At 35.0% G+C, this 18,934-nt stretch overlaps 1 protein-coding gene across 2 annotated transcripts in view; it reads left to right on the top strand.

The window, feature by feature from the left end:
* Naa35 (N-alpha-acetyltransferase 35) overlaps positions 1-18,934 on the top strand; it is a 440,678-nt gene that overhangs the window by 230,267 nt on the left and 191,477 nt on the right. For both annotated transcript variants that reach the window (XM_090406587.1, XM_090406588.1), the window contains exons 10-11: positions 1,626-1,746; positions 11,203-11,384. In XM_090406587.1, the coding sequence (XP_090262713.1) occupies positions 1,626-1,746; positions 11,203-11,384 (303 nt within the window). The remainder of the gene's footprint in view (positions 1-1,625; positions 1,747-11,202; positions 11,385-18,934) is intronic.

Consider the following 18,934-nt stretch of genomic DNA (forward strand, 5'->3'; position numbering starts at 1 on the left):
AAAAAGTTTCAAATTTGTATTTGTTATGGTGAAGCATGGTTTTCTTCCATTTGATTCTGTCTAAGGTATCCAAGGCATGGTCATCTAGACCTGACTGACCATATTTATGGCAGCAGATGTATTTTTTTATGTTCTAGGCAGATTTGCAGATCTCCCAGTTTGACTATAATATGATAAGTTGCAAGAACAAGGAATTCTGAATACATGGAACAGAGAGGGAGAGAGAGAGAAGGTAAAGAATCTGTGGGAGAGTGGATAAGGGCAGTCAGCATTCGAATGAGTTTTGAATGCATTGCAGAGATTGTACATTTTTAAAGTTCTGGCTGTTTTTTCCCAAGTGTCCCAGATATAAGGAACAATGATAGCATTACTATAGTCAGCATGTTGAGAGGGATGGGAGGAGCAATTATTTTATTGATCTGTTTGGCATTGTAAGCATTGGACAAGAAAGTCTGACAGATAAAGGAGAGTTCTATAGTAGGTGTTCAGCCTCAGTAGAACAGAAATTGGAGGTTTAATTAACAACGCTTTTGATAACACATTTGGACATGTTTAGACATGCCCAGATGTCTTGGGAAAGACATGTCTGGTATTCATTTCTTAATCTACTGTCAGCATCTTCAACAAGGATCAACTTTTCCTTTTTCTTTTTGTCAGCTGCCTTCTCTAATGACTGACTCGAAAAATTCCTCTATTTCCTTAGAATGTTCTTTGGGACCACAGGCACAAATATGTCTTAGTATCCAATTCTCCATTCCAATGTTTGTCAACATTGCTCTGCTTGATGCTACCTGTCATTCAAGAAATTTATCCTCATATTTGGTGTTGAATGCTGTAACTACTTCCTTTCCTTGATCATTATTGCCTCAACATCTGATATTTGTTATTTCAAAGAATCAATCCCATTTTTGTCGTCTTTGTTTCAGTAATATTAGTTATATCCTCCTGGCACTTCACTGGTTCTTCTGCATTTCTAAGTCTTTTCTCTTGATACTTCTTAAGTGCCAACATGCTGATGGTGATTTGGAGTTCATAGAATTTGAAAGCATTTACAACATATGAAGTGTTAAGGGAAATTTTCCAGTTTTATGCAATTTATTTCCACATGCACTTCAAAATTCAAAAATATGTATAGTATGATTTTATTTCATACTATATATATTTTTAAATAGTATATATTTCATATTTTTACATATTAAATTTCAAATTATTGTAATGCTGGCCTGGTTGGCCAAGTGGTTATCATATCCATTCTCCAGTCAGCTGGTTATGAGTCCTAATCCCACAGTGGGCAGGAATGTTTGTGATCGTCTTTAGATGGGAAATGAATTTCATCATCCTGTGTGAGACCACCATCCTTCTTATTGGATGCAGATGCCAAAATGGCTTGAAATTTTCTGTTATTTTCTGTTTTGTCTCTAGAGCAGGGTTTCTGGACTAAAACTTAATTAAAAAAAAGAAAAAACCTTAACCCACTCATGGTACTAATGTACCATATAAGCTTACAACTCTTTGTGAGTGTGGGTATCACAAAAAAAATAATAAAATAAAAAATAAAAAATTGCAATTTAATATGTATTTAAATTGCAAATTATTGTAATTAATAAAATGTATTATTTGTTTAGTGCTTGGGTGTTGAGGAAATAGACCGCCATCTTTTGCAGTGTAGTGAATTAATGCCTGTACTACAGAGAACCACTGTAATGGGAATTCAACCAGATCCCCAAGCAGAAAGTAGTAATAGGGGTAAGTTTACCAAAATATTTTTAAATATACACACACACACACACTGCTTGGAAAGAAGTCAGGGTGCACCGTGCCATGTAACAAGTCGTGTTTGTGACAAATTCAAATTGTAGGAATATGATTCTCCCAAGTCAGTAAAACTGTGTCCAGGTGAAATGGCTGTGAGAAGGGACCAAATGGAGTTTGAAAGAGACATTTTGATAGGATGCCAAGTTGCAGGCATATCTGTTTGGCAAATTGTTGACAAATTGGGCCAACTTAGATCAATAATCACTCCTACAATACTGAGATGGAAGTGCAGGATGCTACCTGCAGTGGACAATTCACCACACTCACCAAATGTGACCATAGGGTGCTGCAAAGGATAATATGTAAAACCTCCATTCATTGGCTGACACATTGAATGCAGAGTTTCGGGCATCAACTTCAACACAAATCTGCACAAAAACATTCAGAGCCGAGGCTCACAACATGTTTCCATGATAGGACTGCAATATGTAAGCCTCACATTACCTGAACCAACATGCAGCATCATCTTCACTGGTGCAAAGAGCCTCTACAATGGGACATGGAAGCTTGGAAAGCTGTGTTATGTAGTGATGAATCATACTACATCCTCTACTGAACAGATGGACAGGTGTGTGTGGCAGATGCCCAGTGAACGTCTCTTACCTGAGTGCATAACTCAGAGGTGGCAGTGTAATGGTTTGGTCCTGTTTTTTCTGGTTTGGCATTGGATCTCTGTTTGTGGTGCCACAAACAACTCCGAGAGGTTTCTGGACAATGCAATGCATTGCTTCCTACTTTGTGATATTTCTACAAAACTGACTACTGTCTCTTTCAGAAAGACAGTGCACTGTGTCATAAGGCTGCTGCTGTAACTGTGTGGTTTGTGGACATGAATTTTACTTGATTGGCCTCCACAGAGTCCTGATCTGAAACCTGTTGAACGAACTGAAGCATCGGGTGAGTTCAAGGGACATCCACCACACAGCAGTCCATGACATCATTACATGCCTGCAGGAAAAATAGTCCAAAATTCCACAAACATATGATTGTGATCATTGATAACGATCCCACTGATCGTTATCATATGCTTGTCAAAAGTATGCCCCGTAGGATTGCTGCAGTTATCGCAGTGAAAGGAGGTCAAACATCTTATTAAGGTGGGAACCACGGCTCTTTGTTCCTCACTTTATGCTGTCCATTGACTTCTTTCCAAGTGATATAAATTTTAAAAAAATATCAAAATAAATGTGCCTATTACATAAGAATTATGATTGTCATGATTTATCATTTTCTGGAACATACATTCAACTCTCAACTTAAACAAACACTATTATAATAAACTCACTTCTCATTCACTGTAACAAACTCCGAAAATGTTCTGTTCAAAGATCCATCCATTGATTCTTATGCCAAAGGAAATGGTATATATTGAATAAGTGCCTGGTAGCTTGCTCCACCTTTGCCACGAGTTGCCTTGGTGTTGCACTACTTACTGGATAAGATAGTACAACACTATATTTAGTCCTGAAGATATTTTCAGGCGCAAACTTTGTTTGCTCTCACTGGGATAAAGGATTAAACTAAATCTATTATAGTCTAACCTAGTGATAAATAAATTTTCAACATCTTTCTCTAAATCCAGAGTAATTTTTAAAAAAGGTGATAAACCTTTTGGCAACTCCCATAGGCACAGATGACTTGCTACTACTTCTGCCTGGTATCTCCAGCTCTGGGCCTGGCTCCCACTGAAGAGACCTCAATAAAGGTCGAAACTAGTCTGGGTAGATGGCCAATCCCTTTAATGCATAACAGTATACATATCCACATAGGAAATGTGTTTTGCATTATGGGAGATACTGGGTTAGAAGTGCCTGGTAGCTTGCTCCACCTTTGCCACGAGTTGCCTTGGTGTTGCACTACTTACTGGATAAGATAGTACAACACTATATTTAGTCCTGAAGATATTTTCAGGCGCAAACTTTGTTTGCTCTCACTGGGATAAAGGATTAAACTAAATCTATTATAGAAATGGTATATAGTAAATCTTCAACTGGAACAGACTATTCCTTTGGTCATTTGTAGTTAAGGTTTAATGTACTCTAAAAGAGTATATAGGATGTTATGATCATACAGTAATACAAATATGATTTTTACTAGTTTGCCATTAACAGTTTTATTTTAAAATGATAGTAACAGTAGGAAGGCCCATTGAAGTTTGGTCATTATTAATGTATTCAAGATATGTTGTTGGAGGGATAGTATATGGTGAAACCAGTATTTGAATTTTTGGCCACAGCTTTTGGTTCAAAATCTTCCATAAAGAAATTAGCTATATTGGGAAGCAGGAGAGAGAGTGTTGAGATGTGCATTGACAGCTTGTCTATAGGGAAGGGATTCCAACACCATTATCATAAATAACTTTCCTTGAAAATAGAGATGTAAAATCTAAAATGAATTAGGAGTTAATTTAGGTGATACAAATCTCATATTTGTATCACCTAAAAGCCTCAAATAATTTTGCCATATATGTTCATGCATGAAACATGCTATGCAAACCAAACTTAGATTAATGGACCTGTAGTTCGTTTGATAACAGTGTCCTTTGGTTGACATCTTGTTAACAGAATGTTTGTTTCATCTAAGTTAGGCTAAAATTCTCAAAAAATATAAAATCCACACTTCTTTTACTCCTCTAACCAGACTCCATTCCTTGCTTTGCACATCAAAACCAAATCATGATAGCTTAAAGTATCTAAGTTTTTACCATCTTTTTGTAACCGCGACGTCCTGTATTTTGGTCAGGCAGAGAAATCTATTGAACTATGTAGAGGAGCATGTGAGAGAGATCACCTATAATAGAACTAGAGGCACCGCTCAGTCTAATCATTCTCTTAATTCCGCTAATCCTGATGAAGAATCCACCATCCACCCAGTGATCTTGGATAAATCAGATAACATTTTTAGATGCTGTGATGAGCTTGAAAGAAGAATTGTTGAATCGACAGAAATTTATCTCAGTTCAGTCCACCTTAATACAAACATAAGCTATAATTTCTCTGATTGTCATTCCTCAGCCATCCAGCTTCTTGACAGAAATTATCCTTGATGTGGTTTGCCTTGATGCAAACCTAAGCTGTAACCTCTCTGTTTGTTACTCCTTAGCCATCCAACTTTGGCATATGTAAGATCATACTCACTTGCACATGCTCTACAATAACTGTGGGTTCCAGAATACCTTCAAATATCAACAATTTGTTTGTAACTTAATATTATAGCAAGTGTTCTCTAATAATGTATATTGGTATTTTTCTTTTTTCACTTCCATGTTATGCATCTAGTGAAGCCTTCTAGCAAGATGAAACTAGTTGGGCATTCAAAATAATAAATAGTTTTTTTTTATTTTGTTATCCCTCAGCTTTTAGTAATTTAATTAAAGTTTCTTTAATTATGTCAGATAGCTGAGTAATTCTTGCATCAGAAAAAAAATTACACATACCACACACACAAATAATACATCTCTCTATATGGAATAGACAATAATTTATCAAGCAACCTGGAATATTGTTATAATAGTAAGAAGGACATTGACCAGAACAGATGAGGTTGTGGTGGTTCTTGCATTTAATGCTCTGCTATGTAGAAGTATCTTTTTTAATTCATTATTATGTCAGAATATTCTGGATGTTTGATGTTTTTTTTTTTTTTTGTTACAAATATATCTTCAGTTAAAAAAAACTAAGCAGTCGTCACTCGTCATATCAGAAATCATATTATCTATATTTGGATGTAAAATAGAGCACTGAGATAAAAATTGCACTCCTTGTGTATGTTGTGCTTCTTTTGCTAAATCTGAAAGCTTAGTTCAGTTTCAAGTAAATTCAGAATAAATCAAACAGGAACAAAAAAGAAAGAAAAAAGATCAAAGTACCAATTCCTGCTTTTGGTTAAGTTATGTAATAGAATAGAGAATAGAAGGAGGATGAATAAGTCCAGCTAGAAGCATAGAAAAATCAAATTCAACTTTAAATAAAATAACTAAATCCTCCATTGCCTGTATAATCTCCAAAAAGAATTTGGCATATCTTTTGGAAATTATAGCTTCACCAGTATAATAAATATGGTTGTGAGAATTTCTCAACATTTGAAAAGACTTGCCTATGCCGATTATCGAATAACTTGGGAGTCAGCTGCAAAATTTCTTCTAGTCACTGACTTGACCTGAAACCTAAGGCTTTCTTCTGCCAGTTTATTCTGAGGTTTACTGAAAGGTTATATAGGTACATCAAAATTTTGAATTTCTAAATTTCAGTTCCTATTCTTTTCAGCTGTAGGTAATTTAGTTAGTCTCATACAGAAATGGCACAGTCCTGAAAAACTAGTCTTTAATTCTGAAAAATAGGAGAACTAGCCAGAATACTTACGCAATTAACAGTCATAATGTACTAGCCTTAGTTGCTTCAGCAGTAATTCCAAATTCCAACCATCCCTGCTCAGTAGGCAGCTTGTTTCCATCCTTTATCATCACCTGTAGATGAGTTCATTTCTAAGGAGTGCCCAAATGACAAGGTGATAAGAATATGTTTCATAACAGCTGCCATCTCTTTTGTTCTGATACAAATAAACTAGTATGTGTATATGGTCACAGCAATGAGCACAGAACATTCCATCAAAATATATGAGCCTGTGGAAAAGGATTATGAAAGGAAATATTTTAGCATACCATTGATAGACAGTAATTAAAGACACCAAACTAGCTAAGAACAACAAATGGCTGACATCCAACTGTATTAAAAAAAAAGTTTCTTAGATCATCTCTCTTATTTTGCACAGTGATGGGTCATATTCTCCTGTGGTTATGAAGTATTTCAGTAATTTTGGATAATTTTAAATTTCACTATGGAAAATTAAGTGGATGAATTTTTTTGAAAACTACAGAATTTATGATTGACATTCATTCTTATGATTTAAGCAAAACAGGAAGGAAATACTGTGGATTGTGAACATCATTGTAACCTGAACATGATTGAAAAGACTTCAAATTTAGCAAACAGATTTGAGCAATATTCTAAATCAAAAGAAAAAAAATACCCCCTAAAAAAAGAATTAAAGATGAGGGAAGAAAAAAAGAAAAAAAAATTCTGGTTGATTGTAAAGTGAAATGAGGCAAAGAAAATGCTTGTACCATGGGAAACATTACTAATAGAAAGAAACTTATAATTTGCTAATTCTAAGAAAAAGGTTACACACCTATTGTAGAAATATGTTCTTAATTATAGCACAAATCAAATAATCAAAAAAAAAACAAGAAAAGTTATGAACTGAAAGAACCAGTGTCAGCATATCTGTTGCAGTTAATGTAACAGCTATTGAAATTCTTTCTACAGGTATTGGGGAGAAGATTGTAAATTTATTAACTAGTGTTATTTAATCACTTTTATGGGTTTTATTTTTACACTCTGTTGAAAACAAATCGAAATTAAAAAAGAAATAAATATTTAGAATCATTTAACCCTGCGGAGTCACGGTCAAAAAAATTGCAGCTTAGGTCGCATGTATCTGAGAGATACATTCATTACTAGTATGTGCTAAAATGTGATAAAACTTTTAAAAAAAAACACTGCAAATATATTACATTATGGTTTATTTATTTTCAGTTACAATCTAGAAATTATTGAACAAAGAAATATAAAGAATAAAAATTTTGCCGATTGTTGCGTTGTAAACCAGCTAGAGTTGACACAAAATATTCTGCGACTGTCTTCTTATTGGATTTTTCCTCCATTTTGATTCTTTATCCTTTCCAAGAAAGTACTCTTCATTCATGTCTAATTCATCTTCACTTTCTTCACTAGAAATATCTCGTTCGGTATCCGAATCTTCTGAATGAACTTTCACGTAATCTTCTAAATCACTTTTGACTCTATCATTCTCATCATCAGACTCGAGTAACATTCGTCAAATCTCTTCAACATCTGATGGATTATCCAATCGATATACACATATTTTTCCAGCCATTTTCAATGGTAAAAAAAAACAAAAAAACAACTAAACCAATACTATACTGACATCAGAGTTCACAGTATCTCTCAAATGCAGTTTACTGTCAAATATCACACACCTTTACATAACATGTGTTGAACCAAACTGACAGCAAAAAACAGTGCGGAATATCACTCATAATATACACATGCTCAGCTAGTCATGACCTTCAAGCTATACACTGAATATGTGTAAGAATATTTATTTAAACAATTTGCATGTATCTGTCAGATCAACCACGACCTCCACAGGGTTAAAAATAATTTTCAATTTCATTTTGATTAAGGATAATAATTCATGAGCCAAGAGGCTATTTTTTTTTCCTTTTTTCGGTGATGTAAATTAAGTTAAGGGGATAATAAATCCCTTACTATTTCCCTCGTAATGTAAAACAGTAATACATCTCCTAGGAGCTGCGCTTTACGTTATGAGAAAATATTAAGGACAGTGATCGAGACTTGCTCCACCTTGCTCCGAGTTGATCTAGTGTTGTACTACCAGGTGTTGACTTATGTTTGGACTCACTGAAAGTTCTTCGGCATGAAACTCTTAGATTTTGATCTTCGAGTTTCTTATTCGCCTTTGAAATAATGAGGGATTTATTATCCCCTTAACTTAATTTACGTTGCCAAAAAAAAAAAAAAAAAAAAAAAAAAAAAAAAAAAAAAAAAAAAAAATAGCCTCTTGGCTCTTTATTGTAATAATAATATATGGGTACACCTTTCTGGCAATTCATATAGTAAAATATGTAAGTTCAGTTCACTTAAACCTTGGTATTATCCAGGTTTAAGTGAACTCCATTATCCAGTCTACCTATGAGTAGGTAGACTGGTATTATCCAGTCTACCTACTCACTGATGAGACCTCAATAAAGGTCGAAACTGGTCTGGATAGTGACCTTCCCTCATAATCTAAAACAGTAATACATCTCCTAGGAGCTGTGTTTTACATTATGAGAAAATATTAAGGACAGTGATCGAAACTTGCTCCACCTTTGCTCCGAGTTGCCCTAGTGTTGTACTACTAGGTGTTGATTTACGCTTGGACTCGCTGAAAGTTCTTCGGTATGAAACTCTTAGATTTCGATCCTCGAGTTTCTTATTTGGCTTTGAAATAATGAGGGATTTATTATCCCCTTAACTTGATAATAATTCATATTTAGATTTAAAAAAAAAAAAAAACAACCAAAATGAAAAATGCACTCAAAACATACTGATATATCTTATGATCTTAATTGCCTTTCCCTAATTCTAAACTTTAGAATTTACTAAAGACACTATATTTAGAATATACTAGACACTCTAATAAGCAAATCATTGCAGATTGTAGCATATGCAAATACTAACATCACGTCAAGAACAAAAGAGAAAGCAGAAGAAACATATTTGGATTTTGAAAAATCAGCAGGATAAAACTAAAAATTAATCAACAGAAAACTAAAATAATGATTAATAACCAGGCAGAATTAGACTGATATAAGTGGGAAGACTGGGAACCTTGAAATAGAAAAAGTGGAACAATTCAAATATTTAGGGTAATGATCACAAGCCCACCAAATGAGATGGTAGAAGTGCAGAATGGAATAAAGAGGGGTAATCAGGCTTTTTATTCTCTCTCTCTCTCTCTCTTTCTCTCTCTCTCGTGTATTCGGCTCAAAATATCCATTGGAAGATGACTTCTTTGAGTGCCATCTCTTATCAGAGGTCAGCGACCACCTTGGCAAATTTTGAGCAATCCTCAGCCACTCTGAACAGTCCCTCAGAGCTCATGCCATTCTGATGTCTGCCAGCCAAGATTTTGTTCATCTTCCTTGTCTTCTTCCATTTTTCTTCCCTTTTATAATCAATTGAAGTAACTTATATTTTTCATTATGAACTAGGTGACCAAAATATGCAGTTTTTCTTCCTTTTATGGTATCTAAAAGTTCATGTGATTTCCCCATTTGTTCTAGTAATTCTTGATTAGACATTTTTGCTGTCTATGGGATTCTTAACATTTGTCTGTATAACCACATCTCAAAAGCTTCAAGGTTTTTTTTATTGATGTTGTCTTCAAAGTCCAAGTTTCTGCACCATACATAGCATTTAACCATTTTTACTCTAAGCTCTAAATTTAAATTGCAGTTGATAAAATCAATAGACAGTATTGATTTCATCAGGAGAAAATTTTTTCAGGCTATTTCAATTCTAACTTTTATTTCCAATTTTGAATTGCATTCTTCATTTAACCAGCATCCGAGATATTTAAATTTTGTCACTCTTTCTATTTGTTTTCCATTTAAAGAAAGTGCTGAATTAAGAATTGGTTTCTTGCTTATCACCATGAATTTAGTTTTGTTGATATTTATTCTTAATCCCAATTTTGCACTTTCTTCGTTCACCAGTTCGAGAAGATTTTGAAGATCCTGAATATTGCAGCCAGGAGAGCTGTGTCATCAGCATATTGGATGTTATTGATGATTTCACCATTTACATTAATCCCTTCCTCTCTTCCTTTTAAGATTTTTTTGAAATGTGGCTTCTGAGTATATGTTAAAAAGGAGAGGCAACAGCACACGTCCTTGCTTTACTCCTCATTTGATGTTAATGGAATCTAATAACATTATCAGCTTGAACAGATACCTTAATGGAATCTAATAACATTATCAGCTTGAACAGATGCCTTTTGGTTCCAATATAATGAAGATTGGAAAACTAAAAAATGAAAATATATAAATTGATAATTCATCTAGTTGTTACGTTTGGATGTGAAACCTGAATATTTATAGCATGGGTAGAGAAATTTGATTTTAGCTTGTGAAAGGAAAATCTTTAGAAAAATATTTGGCCCTGTGAGTAATAATGGTCTCTGGAGGATCAGATATAAGTATGAGTTATATCGACTCTCTGAAGAACCTACAATATCTAGTATAATGTGTATATGTGGGCAGAACATGTTTTTCACATCGAAGATGATAGAAGAAGATTATAAATAGTAAAATTCTTGGTAAAAGACCAAGAGGAAGACAGAACAAAATGGATAGATACCATTTCAAGATCGCAACATCATATTGCTATGTCCAAACCTCAGAAGTAAGATCTTAGAGAGACAGGGTAACTCCAGGAGGCTAGGGATTGATTTGAGCTGTAGAGTCTAGTAAGAAGAAGATGAAAATATATGATATTTCTTTTCCTTTCTCATTTAACATGCGCAGGCACCACAATATTTTACTGTTATGGTGCCTGCGCATGGACCAATGTTATGGACCCATTCATGCCTGTTAGATCCTAACTGTAAATTGCATAGGAGCAACAGGATACTTATGCTTAATCTGCAATGAATGCACACATGGGCTTCAACTTGAAGTGCATAATTTTGTCCTTAAGTTTTCATACATAAACTTTCATATTTCTCTCATTCATATTTCAGCTGATTATCCTACAATTATTGGATTTGAGCCTTTGGTAAATCAAAGATTGTTACCACCTACATTTCCACGCTACACGAAAATTAAAACAAGGAAAGAGGCTATGGAATATCTTGAAACACTGGTGTTAAGATTAAGAACAGTTTGTCGCATAATTGAGTATGCTGCATTTCACTCAGCATTAGTAAGTAAAAGTTACCTATATATATATATATATATATATATATATTTTTTCTTTTGTTACAGAATGACCTGCTTAGCTATTAAATGTAGTCTTATTTTAATTATTTAGAAAGACCATAATAAATATTAGAAATGTTAGCCATTAATTTCTTAGCATCTTTCACTTCAATAAATGCATGATGTACGATATTAAATATAACAAATGTAAATTTGAGAGGTTTTCAGTGTTGTTAAATTTTATTGCCTTCTAAATTAGTGATCATTGGTTTCATTGATTTCATTGGTGATCCACACAACTCTATTATAAATATCTATAGCTAAAAATTACTCAGAAGGATGTATATAATTTCACAAAAAATATCTCATATGTAAAAAAAGTATACCAAGTACTGAGAAAGCCAGACGTTGGTTGTAATTCAAAAGTGGCTGCTTATTACTGGCATTGTTTTTATCGATAGTGATGATGTTGCTGTAAAATGATATTGCTCAAATTTCAGAATATTAAGTTCCTAACATATAAAATAGTAATATTAATCAAATATTAGCCACTTCTAAATCTCATCCAACCCACTACTTCCTTAGTACATAGCTCACTTTTTAAATATGAGATCACATCATGTATCTTATATAAATGAAGTAGGAAACATGATCAGTAAATAACTGATCAAAATGGTTAAATAATGTAACCTGGTGAGTGGTGTGACCAAATATGATCTCCCATATTTGGTTGAAAATATTTGAATAATGTGTCCTGTAAGAGGAGTCTTTTTTTGGGGGGGGGGGGTGATCTCCTACCAACTTCCATTTTAGAGAAAATGATATTCTATATGTAATTGAAATCAGTTTAGTGAAATGACTTACAGACTTGTCTGTTGAGTAAGCAACATTATTCATTTGGTTAAGTTTTCCAAAGGACCTTATGTGATACTAGATTCCAGACTTCGTTCAAAATTAGCTAAACAATGTGGCTAGAAAAATCTACAGGAAGAGGTGTATGAAAGTTTTTATGGAAAATTGAAGACAAGTAGCTTGAGTTGTGAATGGCAGATGGAAATGTACAAATGTTATGTGAAGTAGTGGTGTGTGTGTGGGGGGGGTGATGTCCAAAAGAGTGAAAACAAGAACAAAACACATTGATTGAATCAACAAGGGAATGATGTGGTGAAGTGTTCTGCAAATGAGAGAAAAATTATAACTTTATGGTGAACAGAAGAATTATAACAAAAAGTTCCTGGCATGCAAATCATCATGTTCCCAGAATATAGAGAAAAATGTGAAATGCTAACATTACATGAATGCTGACTAGCCCACTTTTGTATGTGATTAGAGTTAAGTGAAGAAATTGTGGTGGCCAGTTCAGTGGATCAGCTTTTGTGAAATACCTATAGAAAAGACAATGCAGTAACACAGCATCTGTTGTAAAGTGACTGGAGGAAGTCAGTGAAAGAGTGGTTATCTATTATATATGTAGTTATCTTCTGGATACAGCCAAGCATTATGGGGGTTTTGGTGCCCAACCCCAGATATGAGAACAATATTCTAAGGCTGAGCAGATTTGGGATTTATAAAATGTTAGGAGTTGAGCAAAAGAGAAGTAGTGTTTAGAAAAAAAAAGCATACCAAGTTTTTTGGATGTTGAATATGCTATGGACATGTGTTCATGCCAGAATAGGACAGATGTGAGAGATGACACAAGAAGAGAAAAACTGATTTTGATTGGTGAGCAGAATTACCAGAGGTGAAGGAGAGTGAGGCAAGGTCTTTCTTGGAAAATAGGAGAGGATAGTGTTTTGGTAGCAGTAAAATTCATTAAATTATCTTCTCCCCACTTGAGAATGGTTAGATGATCAGTCTTGAAGCCTGAGTTATCTGAGCACTGCAAGGTTTTGGGAATGATCTTTGCCCAGAGTACTTTTTAGTCATACCATGAGTAGACTAAGGGTTAAATAATCTGGAAATCCTGCTCTAGGGATAAAACATGGAACCTTTTCAAGTGACTTCAAACTTCAATTAACAGAGTATTGATCTGATACTGGGAAATAAAATTCACCTACCAACAAAAAGGTTCACACAGCACACATACCAATTGTGTGATATGAACCCATGTCCTGTTGGTTGGTTGGGTTAGAGAGCAGATACATTAACCACTTTTCCAACCAGGCTGGCAGGCTTTACACATACTTGTTACTGTACTCCTCCTGGATATTTATTGCCGCCATTCTGCACTGCTGTTATTTCATTTAATAATATTTCAATGTAATTATAGTCTGCACGGTTAGCCTAGTGGCTTTGCGCTTCGCAGCCATATGCCTGGAGAAAGAATGTCCTAGGTTCGATTCCCGTCGCCGACGTGAGGAGCTTAAGGATCTTCCTCAGCCATAGCCAAGTTAGCTGGTTTTGGGTGTGGACAGCAGGGTTTTCCCCCTAGTTTATCTGGGGGTTTTCATCCCGCAAGCAGGCAAACCGGTCCCGTGAACACACACGGATCTACAGCCATAAATACTTAACCCCATGAGGAGGCTCAACTCACCCCAATAGGGATGGTGGAGAAAAGGAAGGAAACTCCATATGAATAAATAAATAAATGTAATTATACTGTAAACCTTAAACCTTCCAGAAGATGGACATGGACTTCCCCTGATGGTAAAACACACAACCAAATTGACTTTATCCTTGTAAACACAAGATTTAAAAACTCCATCAACCTCACAAGAACCAGATCATTTCCTAGAGCCGACATTGGCAGTGACCACAACATGGTCATCGCAACTATGAATATGAAAATGAGGGAAAGATTACCTAAAAATCAACTCGTAAAAGATATAATATAGAAAAATTAAAAGATCCCCAAATAAATACACTATATAAATACAAATTAAACAAATTTTTGACACAAGCTTCAAGAAATATAATGGTATCGAATCTAAAACCAAATACTTCTCACAAAAGATAAATGAGACAGCTGAAGAAATCCTTGGATACCAAAGGAAAATAAATAAACCATGGATAATCAAAAATATTTTGGACCTATGCGACAAAAGAAGATATTTGAAATCTCATATTAATAGTGGTGATAATAGAGAACAGTATAAAAATATTACTAAGATTATTAAAAAAGAAATCAAACATGCTAGAAACTTATGGATATTGGATGAATGCAAAAATATAGAAGAGGACTTAAATAAAAATAATTCTAAAAGTGCTTTTCAAATTATCAATAAGTTAACCAAACCTTTTACCGCAATTAATTGGAGCATAGAAGATGAAGATGGAACTCCTATCACGGATAACCAGAAAATAGTTGATAGATGGAAATTTTATGCAACCAAACTTTTTCAAAAAGAACCTCAACTGACTGATGATATTTTGGACGGAATTTTGCCAGGAGGTTCGGAGGAAGGAGATTACTCGATATTAAAAGAAGAAATTATTGCAGCAGTTAGCTCCTCAAAAATAGGAAAATCACCGGGAAGTGATGGTGTCACAGTGGAACTGATACGTGAAGGAGGTGACATCATCATAGACACCTTGCTAAATTTATTCCAGGGCATATGGAACACAGAGACTTGCCCTTCTGATTGACAGACTTCTGTCCTTGTACCTATTCCTAAAAAAGGGAAACAGCAATAAATGTAGCAACTATAGAACAATAAGCCTTATTAGTCATCCAAGCAAAATCCTCTTAAAAATACTATTGTCAAGAATCGAAAAAAAAAATATAAGGCAGACTATCAGATGAACAAGCAGGTTTCTGGAAGTCCAGAAGTACAATCGACCATATTTTTACAATACACATACTAGGCGAAGAATACATAGAACATAACAAAATAATCTGTCACAACTTTTTAGACCTTCAAAAAACTTTTGGCTCAATATGGCACAAGGCATTATGGAAAATTTTAGAACATTATGGTATTGACAACAAAATCATTAGGATTATTAAATCTCTTTATTCCTCATCTGATATGAGAATTGAAATTAAAAATTACAGCAGTGAACTGTTTCCGCCAGAACGGGGGGTAAGACAGGGATGCATCTTGTCCCCTCTTCTTTTTAATTGTTTTCTGGAATATGTCATAGATGAAGCTCTTTTTGAATATGACACTGGAATAGTAGTTGGCAGACTAAGAATAACTTACGTTTTGCTGACGATATCGATCTTCTGGCAGAAAGTGAAGAAGAATTACAAGAGATAACCAGCCGTGTTTTCGGAACATTAAAAAAATATGGATTATACATAAACCTACAAAAAACAAAAACAACGATAACCTCAAAATCAGACATTGAATTCTTAAAGATACAAATTGGCAATAAGCAAATTGAGAATGTAAAGAAGTTCACTTATCTAGATAGCACGTTGAGTCAAGATGGTCGTTCAAAAACCGACATTAAATACCGAATTGCTAAGGCAACTGTGTCCCTACAGAAGTTAAAACCATTGTAGGGAGATAACAGAATAGCAATCGCAACCAGACTAAGACTAATTGACACCTTGGTGAATTCTCTCCTCTTGTATGGTTGTGAGGCCTGGACTTTATTGAAGGAAAATGAGAGGAAACTGCTGTCTTTCTTAATGAAAGACAGGAGTCTCCTCTCATCTTCCAATGAAAGAAGACTTTTGAGAATTCCCTGTACTGCTCACGAAACCAATGAAAATGTCTGAAAACTGATTGATTCAATAGATGGGAGAAAAAGGGAAAATATTCTGACAGTCATCAGAAGAAGACAAATGAAATGGTTCGGACATGTGGAGAGGACTAATGGCATTCCAAAGCAAGCACTAGAAGGAATCATTCCGGGATCTAGGGTGAGGGGCTGACCTCGATTAAAACGGACTGATAACATCAAAAAATGGACAAATTCCTCCCTTTCTCAACTGACATCAAGAACAAGAGACCGAGACGACTGGAGGAGGCTAGCAAAGAGTATCACCTACCAGCCATGAATGACCCAACGGTTCATTTAGGACTACGGGAGAAGAAGAAATTATACTGAGTCATCTCTGATTCCTTTTATGCTACATGTTCCTCTATTTACAGACCTTTTCCAAAGACTTCAGAATACTTCATAATATTTGCTTTATCGTGCAAAGCCTAAATTATTGACAGAATGGAAAGCTACGGATGGTAGCATGCAATGGGGAAGACCAGGGAAGAGATGGCAAGATGAAATTGTTAGGATTGCTGGAATACAATAGATGAAAAAAACTGAAAATAGAAAGGAATGGTGAAGATTGGGGAAGACCTTCACCCAGTAATGGAAATAGGTCAGCAAATTTATTAAAACATAAGGTGTAGTATGTTTGAATGAAATTCATCAGATGCTCCACAACATGGGAACTCAGTAGGAAATTCTCTTGTCATTTTCATTATTTTATTTCCTTTTTTTTTTTTTTTTTTTTTTTTTTTATATGCATACTATAAGAGCTCTACTCCAGTCTGGACACAAACTTTTTGATTTGAACTTCTACAGTATTCAGAGTATCCACCATTAAACTTTCATACCTCTATAATTTTTTTTTTTTATTTTAATGTTGTTCCCACCCATGAAACATTATTTGCAAATGAGTGTTTCCATTCTAATCATCAACCAGCTACCTTACTGCATTTCTAACAGCTTTAAGTGAAACTTACAAAAAAAAATATTTTTTTTTTATTTTATTTTATTATTATTAATCTTGAGATCTTCCATGTATGGGAGGTCTCAAGATATCTAACATCATGACAGGGCTGTGTGTGTAAGCTAGTAATTACAGAGAAGAAAAGAATCTGTTTTCTTTTGTGCTTCTTGTGATAGGATTGTATTCATCAGGGTAAAACAGCAAAAGGAATACTGTTCAAAAATATAGAGGTAAAGGAAATGAAGGAAGAGAATCACACTGAGCACATTGTCTTCCCTTCTTTTCTGGATAACTTTTAATTTGGGAATCATATTTTGAGTTAAGTTCCAGGTTTCATTGCCATAGATAATTACAGGTAAGACACACTGATCAAAAGCTTTCATGAAAGCCTCTTGAAACAAATGGAAATATCAAGTTGGAGATTTAATGGAATATTTTCAGCACTAGGAAAGGATTAAAAACTAATTTTAATGCTTCCAATATTTTGTCTCAGTCACTGAGACATCTTCAGAGATTACAAATAACTCTTGTAACACACACTCTAATACAACACAATATTTAATGAAACACGTGGGTGGCTCTAAAGTCCTATCTAGGTGGTGCACCCTCTATGGGCGTTTGTAGGTGGCCTAGAAGGTAAAGTGGGACCTCTGATAATTAATGTTTCCCAAATTTTGGGAAGTTTTATGCAACCGTATTTATTTAAATTCAGTTGATTTCTGAATGCCACCGCAGATTCTAAAAACAGTCTTTCTTTTTTGAATTTACTGTGGTGAAGCATGGTGGTTTTCTCCAGGAGATCCTGTGGGTTGTATCCAAGACATGGTCTGCAAGGCCAAATTGACCATCGTCATGATTGCAGTGTATGATTTGTGTTCTTAACGGATGGTTGCTGATCTACCTGTCTGTCCGAAGTAAGCCAGCATACAGGAACCGGGTACTTTCTATACTGCAGGCACTGAGAGAGAGAGAGAGAGAGAGCTGATCTTTGTAGAATGGATAAGGGTAGTAAGTTTATGGCGGGACTTAAAAGCTATCTAGAGATTGTACCTTTTTTAAGGACCTGGCTATTTTTTCTGATGTGTCATGGATCTAGGGATGGCCAGGGAATGGGGGAAGAACTGATTATTTTTTTAATTCTGTAATCACTGTAGCCATTGGAAAAGAAGGTGTTGTGTATGTGGTTCAGTTGAAAGGGAGGTTTCACTGGAACAAAGATTGTCGGTTCTATTGGTTAGAGTTTTAATAATGCCATATTGTTGAGTGGGGTGGTGGTGTGAGAGCTTACGAATGTATCTGCCTGTGTTGAGTGGGTTTTCTATATACAGTGAAGGAAAAGTTACCGTTAGGAAGCCATGTTACTAAGGTGTCTAGGAAGCGTAAACTATTATTTTCCTTTTCCATCGTAAACTGGATTCTTGTATGTAGGCTATTGAGGTGACTCAGGAAGGAGTCTAATGTGTGTGGGCCATGAGGCCAAATAGAGAACACATCATCTATGCATCTTAGCCAGATAGAAGGTTTGAGAGGGGCTGAGTCTATGGCTTGTTTTCATGTAAAAATTGGCAAGGGGAGGGGGGGGGAACCCATAGTGGTTCCCTCTGTCTGTTTGTAAATTTTGTTCTTCCAAGAAAAATAACCAAAATTGATAGCAAAGGAAAAGAGATCTAAGATAACGGAAGGAAAATTGTTTTTAAGAGTGTTAAGGTGTCATTTAAGGGAATACTGGTAAACAGTGAGGTGATAACAAAGCTTACCAATCTGTATTATTTAAAGTTAGATTTTCAGTGAAGGTTTTAAAATGGGTAGAGTGTGGTAAGTCCAGTGGGGGGGGGGGTAAGAGAGTTAACCAGTTGCTTTGATAGTTCGTAGCATGGTGCATCAGTGGCATCTACTTTAGGTCGTAGGGGGAAAACTAATACAAACAAAAT

This window comes from Typopeltis vanoorti, chromosome 16 (genome assembly GCF_054136105.1).
Source record: "Typopeltis vanoorti isolate ZY-2024b chromosome 16, IOZ_Tvanoo_1.0, whole genome shotgun sequence".
Lineage (NCBI taxonomy): Eukaryota > Metazoa > Arthropoda > Arachnida > Uropygi > Thelyphonidae > Typopeltis > Typopeltis vanoorti.